The sequence below is a fragment of the Physella acuta genome, unplaced genomic scaffold, assembly GCF_028476545.2.
Source record: "Physella acuta isolate Inbredline_101_S28 unplaced genomic scaffold, ASM2847654v3 ptg000466l, whole genome shotgun sequence".
Taxonomy (NCBI): domain Eukaryota; kingdom Metazoa; phylum Mollusca; class Gastropoda; family Physidae; genus Physella; species Physella acuta.
This window is the reverse complement of record NW_026731985.1, coordinates 1,038,259-1,057,038: the sequence shown is the minus strand read 5'-3', so window position 1 is coordinate 1,057,038 and position 18,780 is coordinate 1,038,259. Positions and strand designations below refer to the sequence as shown.

Genomic DNA, 18,780 nt, shown 5'->3' with positions numbered 1-18,780 from the left:
TTGTTAAAGGCATCTGATAGTGAATAAACTTGTTGCTTTTGTTTAAGTTTGCTATAGAGAAATGGGTCAATTAGTCGAACAATAGACTGGATACATGAAATCTCAACATTAATATCATACCAGATAATTACAGCAAGTCTGAGACAATACATAAATTACTGGATGGGATGGCAAACACTTTCAATTGTTGGTTGTCATACAATCACACAAATAATATAAAACAAACAAGTAGATCCTGTTTGCAACTTTTATATACACAACATCAAAAGTAAAATTTTTTGATAAAACTTGTGACATTCCAATGAAAAATATCTCAAACATTTGAAACATTTACATGCAAGACAGTCCATCTCCACATATTCTTCTAATACCAGACAGGAATACGTGAATTATAAACAACAACAAAGTTTTCAACCGATGGCTCCTCCTATTTACCAGGCACCCCCTGGTTTCTAATAGAAACCTACAGGTTCAATGAATACCTGATCAATACCATTTAAGCCATGAAATAGAACCAAAGTGCTCAAGTCACCTGGGTACCATACTGGCATTAGTCATAGTAAGAAAAGAAACATACAAGTTATCAATATTAAAAAAAAACCTAATATCTCTAGCCTAATGCTGCAACACAACAATCATTAAGCTAACTAAAAGTGTATGCTTATCATTACACTTGGGTGAAACATGGTATACACAATAATATATACAAGTACAAAAATGAGAAATGTTTAAACTGTTCTATATTATGTACATGAGAAACGAGTCAATACATCTTCAACCGAAAAATACTTTGATAATGCTAATCCAACAATTGAACACTGTTTACTGAGCAGCTGCCTCTGGTTCTTTCTCTTTTCTGTCTTTTTTCTCTGCACCTACAATACAAACTACAGTTTATCAGCATCGATCAATTCAACATTTTGTAGCCCGTGATTAATTTACTAGAAATTATAAAATGAATAATGCAGCACAATAGTGTTCAGTCAAAGATTTGTACCTTCATCTCCAGTACTACTTGTGTGTCTTCTCTTTCTGTTACTAAATCTCTTTGTTGGAAATCTGGGAGCTGGAAGAGCATCCATACCCAAAACTTTATGGATTTGTCGGAATGCTATCAACCTCAAAGCATGCTAGAAAAAAAAAGTGAGTGATAATTGTTTGTCTTGCATGACCTCTCCAGACTAGAAACAGATGTATAGCTAAGACTCATCTACATACACTAAGAAAACTGACCACAGCTACATGTGTTAGGGCAAGAAAACTGACCTATCACCAGACAGATATAATGGACTATTTACCTGAGCTAAAGCAGTAATATCCTCCCTCTGTTGGTTGGTTAATGTAGCAGTAACATCATATGCCTCTTTTTCACAAGGATCATACAACCCGGGGCCACCTGTATTTCAAGTTAGAGAAGAAGTAAATGAAACTTATTTGTAGCTAATTAAAAAATTAGGCTACTTTTTCTTTTATTTTATGCTCATATAAATATAAACATGGTTTGAACAGAGTAGTTAAAATGTTTAGAAACATGCACAAGAAATAATTGCTATTACCAATTTCTAAAGCTTAGCTTACCAGGCAAGAATATTCCAGAAGCAATACATTCAAATACACGTCTTAATGAATCCCCAGGTGCCATGTTAGCCCCTCCAGTACTGACACATTTTTCAACCAGAAGTTCCATGGCCTAAAATAGAAGATAAACTATGATATGAGAATGTATTGTATAAAAAATTAAATTTCAGAAAATTTGCCAAACTTGTTAAGAAAGTTTTGGTAAATTTGCATAAATTAGTTATTAAAATTAAAATCCTATTTGTGTTATGTCATAGCAACATTTTTCAATGAAATAGATAAATGTAAGGGCATTATGAAGTGCTACACAAAGTCAGTCTCACCCATTCATTGAGTAGTGACCATGTTGGTACACGCTGGCAAAGATCTCTAAGAATTCTGATAATGATGACACATGATGGCAGACCATTTGCTCTAGCCTAAAGAAGACAGTTGTTATCATAGATTAATCTACAAAGCTTCAAGTGGGTAGGCAGGTGGACTTTAACAAGTGACTATGGAGCAGAAAAAATGTGACATGAGAAATTGATAAAGCTAGTAAATGATGCAGCCCTGGTGATAACCACGCAGGGTGCACGGTGTGACACTTCATGTTACAAGCTAACTTTCCAGCCTCATGGTATATACCATTGTCCCAGTGCATTATTTACTTCTATAACTTGTTAACTAGTGTCAAAGATGGATGTTGTAAGGATTTCTACATTTTTAAGTTTACAACACCAAAACTCCTGACACCCATCTAAGACACCGAGCCAACAAAGAACAGTGACAGTCAGAGCCAAAGTAGGCACCTGCAGCCAGTCTGCCTCTGACAATGTCTACAATCACGACACTGTCTACCATGTTCTAAACATTCTTACATGTTTTTCTTTGTTCATGAAATATTATAGAACAAATTTTCCTTTTTCATTTGATCTTTAGTGTTACAGAATAAAATTGAAATAAATTGATGAACAAAGACTGTAACAAGTTGAACACAAAATTAAATAAGCACTGGGCATAAAATGAAAAGAAAGTAAAAACAAACGTTGCGGAAGTACTAAAGATTACATAAGGCTGCAAAGTATAAAGGAAAGTGCCAAACCTGAAACCACTTAGCATGACGAAGGGCAGCTAGAGCATCTAGGCATTTCTGCCTGTCGAGGACATCAGGCGGGTCTTTGACGTTAACCGTCTCTATAGAAACGTAGATGAAATCAGTTTCACTGGCCAGGAATGGGTGTTTGACCATAACGAGGGTGGCAGTGCACTACAAGCCATGAGAACGGCTGGGTACTTGAGGACATAAACACAACACTTGCTTTGTACACTCTCATTATGATATGTATTTTGCTACCAGATTCTAGAAAACTTATACTTGACAGCCTTTGATTTTTTAAAAATCCATTGAATAATATACCTTTATGATTGGATTAAAGTTAAATTTTAACTGCACTTACATGAGAGTAATGTAATTGATCTTAACAGTTTGTGAGTAAAAATGAGCGAGGAAAAGTCTAGTTATTTTGTGTCATTTACATAACTACTATCAGTAACATAATAGAGTACAATGTTATTCTGAGAGAGAATTTTTAAGATCTGTTCATTAACACAATTTAAGTTTATTTATTTAAAATGCTTTAGTTTTTAAATTGCAGGAGTAAGTCTTTGAGAGAGCTTGAAATTTAAAAAATTTTTTTACAAAGAGAGCATTGTTACATCTAATACTGTGTTATGTCACTGCATTAGAACAAAATAACAGTTACAAAATAAAAGCACAAAGAACATTCTATCAGATCAAATACAGTTTCACACAAAAGTGCCTGTGTCCTCAATGCCACCCTAAATGGTCAAAAATCCTTCCATGTTCCGTCTTTTCAATCACACCTGTGGGTACTTTAGATGGCTTTGCACAGCATTCATGTCATTAAGAGGAAAGAAAATTGAAATTATGTAAAAGTGACAATTTCACAGGCAGTTTAACCTGTTAGCCCCTTTTATATACTGGCTGATCTAAAAAGAATTGGGTTTTAAAAACTTAGATTTGGGGTCCATTGTTGAAGTAGGTAGAATGATCATGTGTGGCAACTATTTCCCAGTTAAATTCTGTCAACCTCAACAAACTTATATTGGTAACAGATTTTAACAAGCTAAACTATGCTTTTAACCACATGAATAATTTTAAAATATGACATTTAGCTTGTTCTTATAGTTTGCACACAAGCAGCTAGAAACAAGTACTCTCCCCTACTAGCTACCATCCCTTCTACATGACCACTCTACTGTATAGCTGCTTAATTAGGAAATGGATTTTGGTTTTGGGTGACTAGAACTGATTAAATCAGCACAGATATTTCTTTCCTAGTTAAAGCGTGAAGGCTCAGAGCTCTAATTACATAATGTTTAAAACATTACCTCCTTCTGGTAGATTTGCCTCTCTCATGATGGGAGATGTAAGAGTGATGGTACAACTGGTAGCAGGCTCTGCGTCACAGCTGACAATTATAGCAGCTTCTTCAACACACCGTTTTACTTCATACTGTTCAGTGGTTACAGCCTTGTGGAAATATAACAAAAGGTCCTAATTATTAAAAAAAAAAGTAGCTGGTATACATTAAAACAATTTCATTTTGATTTGGTTGTAAATTAATTTTTTATAATCTGGTATAGCAATTTTACTTAACACCACTCACAGATTTAACGTAAAATAAAGGTACCAAAATTTCTGATACTTTACATAAACCCATAAAATGTTTAGCTGGATAAAAGCTTATTTATCTGTTAAAGATTGTAACAATGCACCCAACAATATTTTTTTGTTTAATTCTTTGTTTTTCAAATTCAAGGTTTTAATTGTAAAACTGGTTATGATATTTAGAGCAACCATTTTTATTGTATTTACTTCTTTATAGAATTTTTTTTTAAAAACCATCACAAACCAGCATTTTCGAAGCAACGTTTTTTAAACACTGTGGAAATCCATTCACACAATGGATTTGCTTTTATTATGAATAAGAACTTAAGAAAGTAATTCCTATCCTCAGAAGTAGTCAGCTTTTTCTTAAAAACTAAGTAATTATCTTTCTTCAAGAAATTGATTTCATAAAATTAAAATAAGCGTGTAGTGCATTCAATTACAATTAATTTACATTGGTGATGTGTGGGTTTGATATTAATTGGTAAAAAGATACGAGTCATTTATCGAGTTCAAAGAGTTAAATAAAACAGTTTTAAAGAACAATCTTACCGATAGCTGTTTCGGTAATGCATCAGCAACCTGTTCTAGCATTGTCCGAGTGGGTTTCTCAGAACAAAGAACAACAAGATTGACATTTAGATCTCCATGCAGAAGTAATCCTTTAGCTAGAACACCAACTCGCATGACACCTTTTAGTACACGGCTGGTGGCAGATTCATCTTTCTTCTCACTATAAAAACAAACATGAAAAAGCAATAAAACAAAAAACTATAGAGGAAAAATCTCATTACTTTTTAAATTTTTTTACAGAAGGGTTCATACTGACCTCTCTTTCTCAGCTTCAGCAGTTTCTGTTTTTACTGAAGCTTTCTTGACTTCAACCTTTTCTGATTTTTTATCTTTGTTATCACTAAAAAGATAAATTGTTAAAATTATAGAACGGAAAAATGCTTATCTTATTAAGATTTTTAAGCCATTGATAATAACAGTTCTAAGCTGTTGAAGTTTTCTTAATAGCTTTTGATTAGCTTTTTAACACATTTTTTTAAAAAGTGCCTGAGCCTAAAAAATTAGAAAACTAACTTACTTTTCAGCTAAAACATCTGAGACTAGCTTAAGAGCTTTTTCACAAGCTGAAACAATATTTTGAACTGCCTGCAACTGTTAAAAACAATTTAAGATATTAGTTTGAAGTCAAAGACAAACTATCGCTAAAATCAAAAGATTAACATACAACTTTACTTACTTCATCTTCTGTAGGATATATGCTGTGATGTTTAGTCATAACATGTCTATCATCAGAAGAATCTGGCCTTCTCAGCTGTAACAAAATAACAATTCCAATTTATAAATATTTTTTTTGCTTATATATATATATGTAAAGAAATTTTTTGACTAAACATGGATGTTTAGTACAAGGTAACTCACCATTGGATGTATCGGAAATGGAGCACGCATCATAGGGCCCATCGGTCCAAATCTCTGCCAATCCATAAACTCAGGAGGAATAGGACCTCCCATCATTTCAAGACGACGATGGCCCCAATATATTTCATCTTCCATTCTAACAAAGATTAAGCATGGTAAAGATTTAATATGTGAAAGCTACTACTTAAGAAACTGAGTGTAGGATTAAATTTATCAAAGCTAACTACCTCATCTCTTCTCGTAAACGCTCCTGCTGTTCTTTGCGTCGCCAAAACTCCTCTTTCTGTGCCTGTCTACGCATTTTATCTTCTTGGATTTTTCTTACTCGGATACTTGGTTTTACTTCAACTTGGAGGTTTGGATCAACTTTTTTCTTTTTTGAAAGAGAAATAACTAAGTATAAAGTCGCAATTTTCAAATTTAGAATAAAGCCTACTGTTAACTTAAAATAATCAGAGCTGCAGTAACAAAAATTTAACTACACAAACTATTATTTTAAGTTAAATAAGAAGTGGTTTTCTATAATAATTGACTTCTCTTCACAACTTTTGAATAGATTAATTCTTTTAACAGTATTTTTGATATACAAGATAGCCAAGTCCAACAAGATATCATCACACATTTTTTAACAAAACTGATTTATGATCAACTCAAAACAGATTTTTTAAGGAAATGGACTAAATGTGAACTGAAATTATATCCTGTAATAATTAAATAAACTAAATAACCACCACTTGCCATGACAATCGACATGGAGGTGAGGAGGGTTATTAAGAAGACGCAAGTTAAACAAAAAGTACCGGATAATACAGCTGAATGCAACACTCAGGCCAAGAAATCAAAAGTTTACTACAACAGGGAAAAAACAACTAATTTACAGTAACAATTTTCAAATGCAGCAGATAAGAATCATCCCTCAAAAAAGATCAACATAATATAATTACCTTGTATTGCAATCGATGTCGTCTGCCTTTCAAATGCATCTCTTTAGCATTTGGGTCATTGAATTTACAGTCACAAAGTTTGCAATTGAAACTAACTGTTTTACCAATGTCATTTTTTATTTCCTCAATGTACTCGTGGCCTGCAATGTTTAACGCATATATATTTAAATAGTATATGTATGCAGAAAATGTAAGTTAAAAAAGGACAAGATGTAACAAAAAATTACTTAGATGAAACCTTACAACAGACTGCTCACCACCTACACTAGGCAAGTCAAAGACCTCACCATCAATATGAACATGGTGAGTGGATGAAGAGTGCTTTGGGTTACGGAGAAGTGTGACCAAATGTGGAATAAATTGTCTCTGCATATTTATGTTTCATAAATCAGTCCTTAAATTTACTTTTTACTTTTCATTTTATGCAAGAAAATAAACAAAATTTATGGCTATGGTAGAATAGCTTTGCTTTGGGGGAACAAAGTGGGGTTAGCAAAAAAATACAGAATTTTTACAACCGTCTATTTTCCTGAAATGTTCTGAAAAGCTACACTCCTAAGCTCCTCACAAATCCTGGATGAAATAGATAAAATTAATGGGTTTTTCTTTTTAAAAACTCACCAACTGGAGTCACATCCTTCTCAGAGGCAGAATTAGCACCATCATCTCCTGATAGGAACAAAAATTTGCAAATTCTCAAATTTAATGAAATTTATTTACTACATTTCTATAAAAAGTATTGTGCTACTGATCTTAAAACTTATTAAAAAAAAAGGAAAATTTGGGCGAAACAGAATGTACTAACCTTCATCATCAGACATTGATGTTGAAGCATCACCAGAATTTCTTACTGCTGTGGCTGTAGTGACTGGTGCTGCTGTAGTCACCTCTTCTGATTTACCAGCTAATGTCTTTAACTGGGTTCCACCTTTAAAAATGATAACAATAATAAAAATATACGCCCTCTATGAAAATGCTTGCTGCTCTATTTTAATTTGGAAAAGAAAACTAAATATTTAATAACCACAGTAGTGTTGTGCTTATATGTGATAAGCCAGAATGACATACCAACAAAGTTTATTTTGGGTGCAGCCAAAACTTTTTTTGCTGCAGTGGCTGATTGTACAACAACAGCTTTTCCTGGAGCAGGTTTAGCTGCAGTTTTATTTGCTGCAGATACAACTGGGTCAGTTGATGGGATTGGTTTCCCCAGCTTTGTATGTAGTTTCACAACCTGAGATTTTTCACAATAAGAAGATATAATTTAATAAATAAAATCCTAGCTACAATACATTCTTTTAAACAATATAAAGTATCTAGAAATGTTGAGTCATAGATAATTTACTACACTATTTGCGTCATGAATATATTGAAATTTATTTAACAAACAACCAGCATAATGAATGGAAATAAAAGATACTTAAAACTGATCAACAATCACATAACAAAAGTAATTAAAAAATTAACCTTCTGGTGTTTAGCTCCACGAATATGTGCAGCATAAGCGTCTTGCCCAGTGCAAGTGACATCACAAAGTTCACACCTCATCTGATTATGAGACTGTCTACTTGAAGGTTGACTAGCTTTTAATGCAGCTTCTTTTTTTTTGTGCTTTTGACCTTCTAAATGTTCACGATAAGTCTGAAATAGTTTTTTTTATTAAGAAAAAATTTACTTTTAACAATATACGATTAAGAAGACTGTTCTCCTTATATTTACACATCATCTAATGCAAAATATAAAAAATAACTATCAGTTTAAAGAATGTTTTTTGTGTCTATGATACAAAGATGTCCTAAAATATCTTTTAAATTCTATATTTGCTTTTTATATTTAGTTCGATAATTAGATTTTTTTTACTTACTAATTAATACTTTAAATAATACATGTATGTAAATATGCTGATATATATATAACAAATCAAGTAAAGAATTGTTAAAGTAAATTCCATGAAGATGAGTGACTGGGATTTTTCTTTTTCATCTGCATGTTTAAATTAGTTTCTTGCATGAATAGGTTACTAAGAAAATTATTTGGTTTTAAAAGCATCAAAAAGATAAAAAATTTCCGGAGAAAAATATGGAATGACAAAATTATGAAGGAGAATATTTAAATGATTTTTAATAATCAAACCATTACTTCCCCGACGGGCTCAAGAAAATCTGCATGGTTGAAATTGTGTGGCATGATATAACAAATGCTTCAATGTTAAAGGTTTGAGGTAAATATTACACTGCGGTAATAACACAATGCAATATTGTGTCAACACTGGTGATAACATTCTGATATAAACAGGCCTACTACTTCATCATTCTTTTAATTATACAAAAAAAAAAAACGAACTAGGAATAACTTTAACAATACGTGTTAGTAGGTAAGTGGTATTTTAAGACAAGGGTGGCTAGAAGTTTTGAGTGTAAAGAAGGGGTGGAAATCACAAGAAAGTGGTACTATCAATAAAATAATGTGCTAAGTTTGTCCTGTTCACAGCTAGTTTCTAAATAAGCTGCAATTTGCATATTAATTTTAAACCATTTAAAGAGAAAGTCGAGATAAATTACCTGAGGCCCAGCACAGCTGATCTTGCACACATCACAATAGTGCAACTGAGGAGCTTTAGGGGGTCCTTTTGGTTTTGGTTTGAACTGATTACCAGCAGCTGTTTTTTTTACCATCCATGATGGTGTTCCAGTTTTGCCTTGTTGCTGTTGGCTGTAATAGTTGCTAGCAGCAGAATACAGAGCTGCATCATAGCCTAGAGAAGATAAATCATCTGTAATGTTACACAAAATGAATACCAATGCGCATGTGCAAGTAATAAGTATATTGAATTATCAATTATGAAAGAAAATAAATTACTTGATATGCTGGTTTGAGGAGCAGTGGTAGTTGTGTAACCAGTTGTGGAATATGTAGTGACAGTTGGTGTGGTAGAAGAATAGACATAACTTGTGCCAGTGGATGAGACGGGAATCGCTTGAGCCTTGGGCGCTACTGCAGCTTGTCTTTGAGCACTGGCAAAAGTTGCCCCAGTGCTAAAAGCTGGCTTGGCTGTTGTTAAAGAAAGGCCAACTTAAAATACCACGAGCAGTAAATTAAGGTGGCAAGAAAAAAATAGTTTAATAAAGTTGTAAAATAAAAATTGATTAAGAATAAAATTAAAACCAAAATAATTTAAATGAAAAAAGGAGTATAAAAATGAACAAGTTAGATAATTTAAACAAAATAATTTGTTATGCAAGGACTCACCAGCTTGAAATTGTGGATCAGCAGCAGCTGTATATGTTGTCGCAGCTGTTGGTTGATAATATGCCTTTGACTGATCATATGTGACAGTTGGCTGCAAGGAAAAGGCACTCTGAAAAACGAAAAATTTCTTTTAAATACAAGGATATTTCAAGGTAAATATATATCAATTTAGTTTAAAAATAACTTGCAAAGAACCACTAGCTTGATAATAAAGTGCATGCTAGAAGTCTATAAATATATGCTTGCAAAATACCCAGGCAATAGCCTTTGCCAATTATATTCATCATAATATTTGACAGCTAACTATGAGACAAAAATAATCTGAAATACTTACTGTGACAGCGACCTGTGCTCTTGAATATGCGTACTGTGTTGAAGGATGTACAGCTGCAGAAGCTGCAGCAGCTGGATAGCTTTCGTAAGTCTGTCCAGCTCTTGGGGGAGCTGCTGTTGCAGCATAAGCAGCCTGAGGAGCTGCAACATAAGCACTCTGGGCAGAAGGATAGGCTTGTGCAGCAGGTGCCACTTGTGCCATTGGGTTGGCAGTAGGATAAACAAAATGTGCCATTGTGGAAACTAAAAAAAAAGGAAAATAATAATAAATAATAAACATGGGCTACTAACTCTCATTCTGTCATTACAGGCTCAAATTAGTACAAATTAGCAAGGCAAACTGGAACAGGGTTAAGAATCAAGCATTTCTCTCACACATGTTCCCAGCCGTTAGACATGCAGGTTTCCACCAGACTGTTTCCTCATGCAGTCCACAGCCCCACCTGGTTTAAACATGAGGGAATTCAGTCAGGGATGATGTATGGCTTTGAAACCCAGGACCCAAATCTACTGACTTCTGTGTTAATAAGCGCGCAGTCTACAGCTAGACATGGGTTACCATATAAAACAAACCACAATTAATTCAACCAATAAGCTAATGTAAAATTTTACCTTACATTTTTTCAGGATTTTCAAGTAGTTGCTTTTGTATTTTTTTAATGGATTCTTCTTACCCTTGTGAATACATGTATCATATAAAAAAGCTTTGTATCTGAGCTATTTTTTAAATTGTTTCCATTACAACCATGTTATATCACTCTTACGTTTGAGGCCATAGCAAACCATGAATTGGTTTGACTTTTTAATTGGCTATGCACAAGAGTGCCTCACTAATGATTAACCAAATAGTCACATGGTTTTTTAAAAAATAAATATAAATTGGTTGTGATATGAGAGTGGTCTTATAAAAAAAAGCTCACAATAGGCCTATTTGATTTATGTTTTCATAGACAGATAAAACTAATAAAGCTTTGCTTACTCTCTCACTTTTGTACCTACATCAATTATATTTTAAAAGTTCTATTAGATTTAATGAAAACTACATTTGAATTTAGCCTCCATTATTCAAAACAAATTTTAATATGCTTTTCTAGCATGTATAGCCCTGCCACCCATAGTTTGTTTTTATAATATGAAAATGGATGCTATTTCGAGTTGTCCCTTTGAACCCTAGTCAGAATCAGATCATCCACCCAAAGCTAACTGCATTGACAGTAAAAACTAGATCTAGATCTAGTTCACTCCCTTGGGAGTTGACTGGAACAGACAGTGACAGTGAGACACTCAACATTTTAGAATTAGGTCAGATCAGGCTATAAAAATATTTAAATAATTTAGAGTAAAGTTCCATGCGCGGTTAAAACCCGGGTGCGGCCATCGCCTGTTTATCGCTTCGTACAATATTTGTTTTGATGTTTTATACGAAACTACCGATATCTGCTGTAAACCTGTCCATTTCTAAATATATCCAGGTCAAATTCTTTTGTTTTTCTCTTTCTGGAAGTCGAGTTTTTAAATTTTAAAGTTTCGAGGTATGACGTCGTAGGCGATTCTAGTTCCCCGTATGAAAAACACTAGGTCCTGGATGAGATGAATAAACCAACCAATTAAAGCTTTTTATAACTAGGTTAACTATAAATAGCTTCTACAATATGTGCGGGACACTGTACATACGATAGATAAGGCTAATAAAGCAACCTGTTAGGTGAATAGGGGTGGCCGCAGCTTGGGTAACGATTTGGGTGGTTTCACCTCGCTGCGTAACCAACGACTTGAGCTAGACTAGCCTAGTTCTAGATGCTCTACATTTCAAGCTAAGCCTAGAATCTGTATAATTTCTATTTTTTTCTGCTGTTTTAAATTATTTCGATCATCTACTTCTTCAAAATCTAGTTTGTGTCTCTACATACAAGCATATCTAAGCAAATGTTACGTTATGTCTTGTCAGTGGTTGTTACGTCCCTTTGTTATGATTATTATAGTTGCGTCCCTTGAGTCATCACTGGGTCAACTTTTAATGTCATTAATTAATTTAACTAACATGTTTTTAATTTGGTTTTGCAATCTATTAATTAATAATACAATCAACAACATGTTTAAAAGTGTAAAATATTTATTTTCTTTATTAAACTAGGATTAAAACGTATAAAACACGATCGTTACGCAAGCCGGTTCAGATGGCCGCAGGGAGAAAAAAAGAGGGGAAAAAATATTGCAAGTCAAGTAGCACGTCACTAAAACATGAATATCTCAAATTCAATGCATAGGAATATAAAATGATTGATACATATTAAGAGTAGAAAGGCAGAGGAATAATATAGTACTTTGGGTTTGTTTCTGTGTTAAACAGTTACAAAATAGCACCCGATGAAAGTCGGGAGTTCGCTATGTGTGACCGGTTGTGGAAATTCTCTAGATCTAGATCTAGAAATCTAGATTCTATATCTGTTTATTCATGTAACATTTCCTTAGAAATGCCTACAATACAATGAGCAACATAATTACACACTAACTACTATTAGATTCTATATCTAGAATCTAGTCTAGAAATCTAGATCTGCTCTATGCAACCTCGCTTCAGCAGACAATAAAAATAGTGTGGAGCTGTGAGTGCAGATGAGACTGAGGACCTATTCCAGTGCATGTTTACTGAGAGCCGCGAAAGCTTTATTTCCATTGCATAGTACCAGTCTAGTAGGTTATAAACATACTTAACTTCCCAATTAATAGATCTAAATATACACACCTTATAAACTTCGATTGTTTCCAAGCGTTGTTAGAAATTTCGTTTTTTTCTAATCCTTAGCAAGAGTAAGCGGCCATGTAGTGAATCAAAAGAAAGACCGGTCTACTTCCGTTGATGGTTGAATTACGCCGTGTGCAAAATTATTTTGACCAAATAAATATTTTAATACAAATATTTCAAAATATGATCTAAATATTATATCTGAACAATATTAGGTTATTAAAATTGAAAATATACTAGTTTTACTAAAAAAATTAAAAACTCGCATAAAGATAAATCGACACTAGATCTATTTCTCTAGAGAGTAGATCTAGATCTAGGCAATAATGTATTGTTAAGCGGAGGGTTAAAAGTAGGCCTAAACGAAGCGTTGTTTCAAAAACTAAAAATGCTTTGCTTGGACTATAAAACAAAACATGATAAAAAAAATTTAATGGATTCATTTTAGGTACATTTAGGGGTCATCCATAAATAACGTCACGCTTTTTTGGACGATTTTTACCTCCCCACCCTTCCCCTCCGTCACACGTCGTCACAAAAAGCCAGACCCCCCCCCCACCCTCAAATGACGTCACACCTCAGCCTACAACCCCCCCCTCAAAATTGCAGTTGATTTTTTTTAAAACATCGATATTTTTTCCAAAAACTTGTCTGAACTCTGTCAAAATATAGTATTTTAATCAATTCCTATTACAATTTATCAAAACAGTTTTCTAAAACTCGAAATAACGTCTAAAATTCGTTTTCTAACATTGCTTTTTATAATGCAAAAGTGTGACGTCTCACCATCTGAACCACCTCCCCCTCATCACACACCGTCACAAGATTACGGACCACCCTCTCCCCCCTACGAGTGTGACGTCATTTATGGACGACCCCTTTACCCTAAAAACCGTAGGTTTATCCTAACAGATTGTGCACGTAAAATACAGCCTTTGTAGTGCCAAATTGTTTCGTGATTGGGGCGGGTTTCAGAGCTAACGCAAATCTCAAATCTTGCATAAAATTTCAAATAAACTGAAAGCAACTTTTTATACTTTGAAATTACTACAATAAAATGTGTTGTTATTAAATTGATTCTTGAAAAAGACATTAGCCACAGTCATGGCAAAAGTGAGCGGGGAAAAAATAGGAGGTTTGGGGTATGGTGCCGTATTAGGCCTATATGATTCTTCCCTAACCCCAGAGGCGTAGCGAGGGGAGGGGCGGGGGTGCGGACCGCACCGGGTGACACCATTTAGGAGGTGACACCAAGGCAAAAAATAGCAAAATATATAGATCTAGAGAAAAATGATAATTCCACTTAATTAAGTGATTAATTCGAGTGATAAATAGTCTTTTAATAGGTGCAAATCGAAAGTTTGAGGGGGGGGGGGGTGCAAATCGAAAATTGAAAGTTAAACTCTTTAGTCAGAATTCGGTTGTTGTTTGTGTATTTTAAACTCTAAAATCAGCTAATTTTATTGTAATAAGCGAAACGCTGGTGCTGATTATGGAGCGTTGGCTTTATATAACAATGTCTGTGGGTAGGAGATATAATGACAGTTGGTATTTATACTTAAAAGTGTGTTTTTGATGTTTTGAAAAAATAAACCGGGAGTGATCTCCCCTAAACTTTCTCGAATATTCTAATATAACACTACGGGGGATGGCAACTCGGGATATAGACTTCTAGACATGATTTTTAATCCATTTTAAATACTCAAATTTTTAAAAATAGAATATAATCTCGTAGAAAAAAGAAATGCACACCAAGTGAACGCTAAATAAAGATGTGCGTAATAGTGCGCAATATTATTAGTACTTTATAAATTTACATGCGTTTTTGAGAAATCGGAAGTAGCGTAAATAAGTACTTCCGATAAACGGAAATTACTCAAAATTTGACAGAATGTAGAGAATTAGATCTTCTACTTACATATCAAATTTCATTTATCTATCTGAAATAGAACTCAAGTTATAGGCTTTTGAAAAATTCAAAGTAGAAAAAGTACCACTTCCGGTTATCGGAAATCGCTCAAAAGTTGATACGGATCTACGATTTTGATAAAATACTTATATATGAAATTTCATTAACCTAGCTGTAACGGTACTCAAGTTATCGTGTTTACACACGGACACACACACGGACAGAATTGGATAATCCAGTTTTTCCAACTCCATTACGCATAAAACGCCAAAATTTTTATATATCTGAGTTTATAATTTTTGCCCGATTAAAATAAGTCTTCTATATCCCGGATGTGATGAAGGACTGAGGAGTAAAACGGTGAAAACTGTCCAAATTTAATGTGATTTTTGTGCACGATTACAAGACTTTCTCTATACGTCGTATATACGAGAAAGTAAAAAGTTATGAGTTTGTGATGCAAAATTTAAAGCTTTGGTTTTTATTGTTAAGAAAAGCAAACGCTACTTAATCCGCTAAGCTACTGATGGGGTGTCGTAATTTTGTGATGATGTGTGATGATGTGTAATGATGTGTGATGATGTGTGATGATGTGTGATGGTGTGTGATGATGTGTGATGATTGGGAGGGTAGGGGTCAGAAAGTGTGCGTTATACTGTTGCATTTTTAACAGTAACGCTTAAAGCTAAATTTTAACCATATGTTGACAATGCCTAGTCAAGAAATTGGTGGGTTCTAAAAAAAATTAAACTGCACATTATAAGGAAGGGGGGGGGGCTTGTAGGCTGCAGTGTTACGTCATTTTAGAGGGGGCGGTCTGGCTTTTGTGACGGTGGGGAGGTAAAAATCGTCAAAAAAAAGCGTCATGCCATTTATAGATTACCCCAAACAAGCTAACCAACAAACAGATATTGTAAATTAGTAAAAGCTTATAATAAGGTATATCTACGTTATAAAAGATAGGCGTACAGGTGAGCCATAGTACTCCACACAACTGTAGTAAATAATAGGTACTTCCACCTCTTGTGAGAACGACTCAACTTCCATTACAATATAAAACGCCGGATAGTGGTCAGAGTTTCTTCCAGGCATCTCTCCACCCCCCCCCCCCGAACGAAATGAAATTTATATAATTTATATAGAAAATATATAATTTTAACAGTGTCCGCTCAACCGAAGAAAGTCTACCGCTCCCCCGAAAATTTCAAGTGCCCCCCCCCCCCCCCGGAGAAAAAAGTCTGGAAAGAGTAGAGGACGGCAGACGTGCCCCACCCCTCCCTCGAAGAGAGCCCCGAAAGAAACTCTGATTACAAAATCACAGAAATACGCTACTTGAAGAGTTTTGATTGTGAGTCGTGACTCGAGACTAATTGACGTCACGCAAATTTCAACCCCAATCTTTCGTCGGACGCTGTCATGAAAACTCACTACTTATTCTTGTGATTCACGTATTCTCACTACGATTTTACTTAATTAATGATTTAAAATAAAACATTACGTCCCTGAGTCCACCCAGCTCTGATAGGTACCTAATTCACGCTAGGGAAACCAAGGTGTCTTGGCATAGTGCTGACCACAATACCCCCCTATATACCGAAAAGGTGTTGATGAGTCTGAATACAGCAAAGAAAACTTATTATTATCAACCAAAAAAACAATGTTCCGACAACTTAATTTTTCAGCTGTCTCCACGACTTAAGCTGTGCTGGTACTCAAAACTTGTCCTACAATGGCTACATCTAACAGCCTAACAGCATATTAAAAATATGGTAAAATGTGCTATTCGTGTCGTTAATAGGCGCCTTTCTTGACCAATAGTTTACTACACATGCCGACCACAAGATAGCCGCCTTCATTGACCAACAGTTAAATACATGTCGGCCACAAGACAGCCGCCTTCGTTAGCCAACAGTTAGTAAAGACACTGACTTCAAGATCGGCGCCTTCATTAACTAAGTTTAGGACAGACGTTGACCTTGAGGTCGATGAGATAGTAGGCGCATTCATTAACCAACAGTTATAAAAGACACCGACGCCAAGATAGACGCCACCATTTACTTCATTAATTTTGTTATTCACCACAAACTGTTCTCGCTTAATATTTGAATTTATAATTTCCATAATAGCTTGTCACTTTTCTAAAACGTTTGTTCTAATAGATTTTCATTAAAATGTCCAAGGTGGAGCGGTAGCTCCCCTTGCACTTCCCCTGGATACGCCACCAAGTCTATAATGAAGTATAATGACAAATCGTTTTCATGACATATGTTATATTTTTTTTTCATCGTAGATTAAACAAGTTAATAAAAAGTCTAGTGACAATTTAAGCGCAATTTCCTTATGTTATCCATAACAATTTTTTATTTTTTGTGACCGAACGAAAGGATATTTTTTTTGCGCTAAAAAAAAGACAACTATATTAACCTATATCAACGGAAATAGTTTTATTTTAACGAGTAGGCCTACACGATGCTCAGTTTTAAAAAGTAGTAAATATCATCCTAGGCCTACACGATGCTCAGTTTAAATGTTCTTAATTAATTTTTTGTGTCCGAACGAAAGGATATTTTTGAAAACTTTCTTCGGCAATATTGTTCTAAATTATGGCAGGAATCGATTGGTAAATGTTTCAAGTCGCTAAGTGGTCTGGTTGCCGAGATATGGACCAAAAACTGAATTTGTTCGAGGTTTTTTGGCTTTTCCGGGAAATCCAGGAAGGAATTCCGGGAATTTTTTTGGCCCACTATCATCCTCGGAACTTGCTTAACATATTTGCTTTTGGAACTAGTCCTCGATATTGCTTCGTTGAGGAGGAGATACGACTTAAAGCTGCGGACACACATCCACCCATCCACCCATCCATCCATCCATCCATCCATCCATCCATCCATCCATCCATCCATCCATCCATCCATCCATCCATCCATCCATCCATCCATCCATCCATCCATCCAGAAATGACGCATTATTAAACGCAATTGCCAGTATGGAAATTGCGCTAAAAAAACTTATAATTATAGATATGTGCCCTCTAGAATTTAAATTTAAAGCTACTTTAATTTTAGTTAAGCCCGAGCACATTGTCTAAGGGGTCATCCATAAATGACGTCACGCTTTTTTGACGATTTTTACCTCCCCCCTCCCCTCCGTCACACGTCGTCACAAAAAGCCAGACCCCCCCCTAAAATGACGTCAAACCTCAACCTACAACCCCCCCCCCCTCAAAATTGCAGTTGAATTTTTTTTAAAACATTGATATTTTTCCAAAATCTTGTCTAAACTATTACAATTTATTAAAACAGTTATCTAAAACGCGAAATAACGTCTAAAATTCGTTTTCTAACATTGCTTATTTATAATGCAAAAATGTGACGTCGCAACAGCTGACCCCCCCCCCCTCCCCCTCATCACACATCGTCACAAAATTACGGACCCCCCTCCCCCCTACGAGTGTGACGTCATTTATGGATGACCCCTAACTGTAGACCTCATAGATCTACATGTATTATTCATGCACGGTAAATGTTTCGTGTTTGTTATCTAGGTAGCCTAAATTAACATGTAGGGCCTATTTAATTAATTTAAAAGACAATATAATATTTTTCTTGCGCGTGTGTTAGCCCCCCCCCCCCCCCTCACATTATTCAAGTAAGTCTAAAGTAATCCATATCATGGATTCTGAAACGTTGTTTAGAAATAAATAATGAAGGGCATTTATAAAGGCATTTAAAGTTATTGCTAAGCGTAGCCTACTTGTGTTGATCTTTTTTTTTTAATACATGGAATCTGGCACACGCCTCACGCTGACATAAAGAATGAGAGCTCTCTCACTCTCTCGCTTTACAAGACTAGTCAGCATGCTGCAGGGGAACTAAAACAGTAACACAACGAAAGCAACGGAGGACACGGTGCAGTG

At 34.8% G+C, this 18,780-nt stretch overlaps 1 protein-coding gene across 4 annotated transcripts; it reads right to left on the bottom strand.

Moving 5' to 3' along the window:
* Positions 1-233: 233 nt before the first annotated feature.
* LOC131943749 (zinc finger RNA-binding protein) lies at positions 234-13,291 on the bottom strand. Of its 4 annotated transcripts, none has more exons than XM_059303999.1 (23): positions 12,956-13,286; positions 10,211-10,452; positions 9,877-9,985; positions 9,487-9,699; positions 9,189-9,400; positions 8,095-8,268; positions 7,696-7,861; positions 7,433-7,555; positions 7,249-7,296; positions 6,628-6,767; positions 5,911-6,056; positions 5,684-5,819; positions 5,502-5,576; positions 5,343-5,416; positions 5,082-5,165; positions 4,805-4,985; positions 3,973-4,114; positions 2,663-2,754; positions 1,902-1,997; positions 1,579-1,690; positions 1,299-1,396; positions 998-1,130; positions 234-875 (listed from the first exon to the last, which is right to left on the bottom strand). In XM_059303999.1, exons 2-23 carry the CDS (start codon positions 10,442-10,444, stop codon positions 823-825), a joined length of 2,841 nt encoding a protein of 946 aa, XP_059159982.1. In that variant the 5' UTR covers positions 10,445-10,452; positions 12,956-13,286; the 3' UTR covers positions 234-822. The 4 variants fall into 4 exon arrangements, with proteins under 4 accessions (XP_059159982.1, XP_059159983.1, XP_059159984.1 ...); XM_059304000.1 differs by having other exon boundaries at positions 9,189-9,382; XM_059304001.1 differs by having other exon boundaries at positions 9,487-9,678.
* Positions 13,292-18,780: the final 5,489 nt, after the last annotated feature.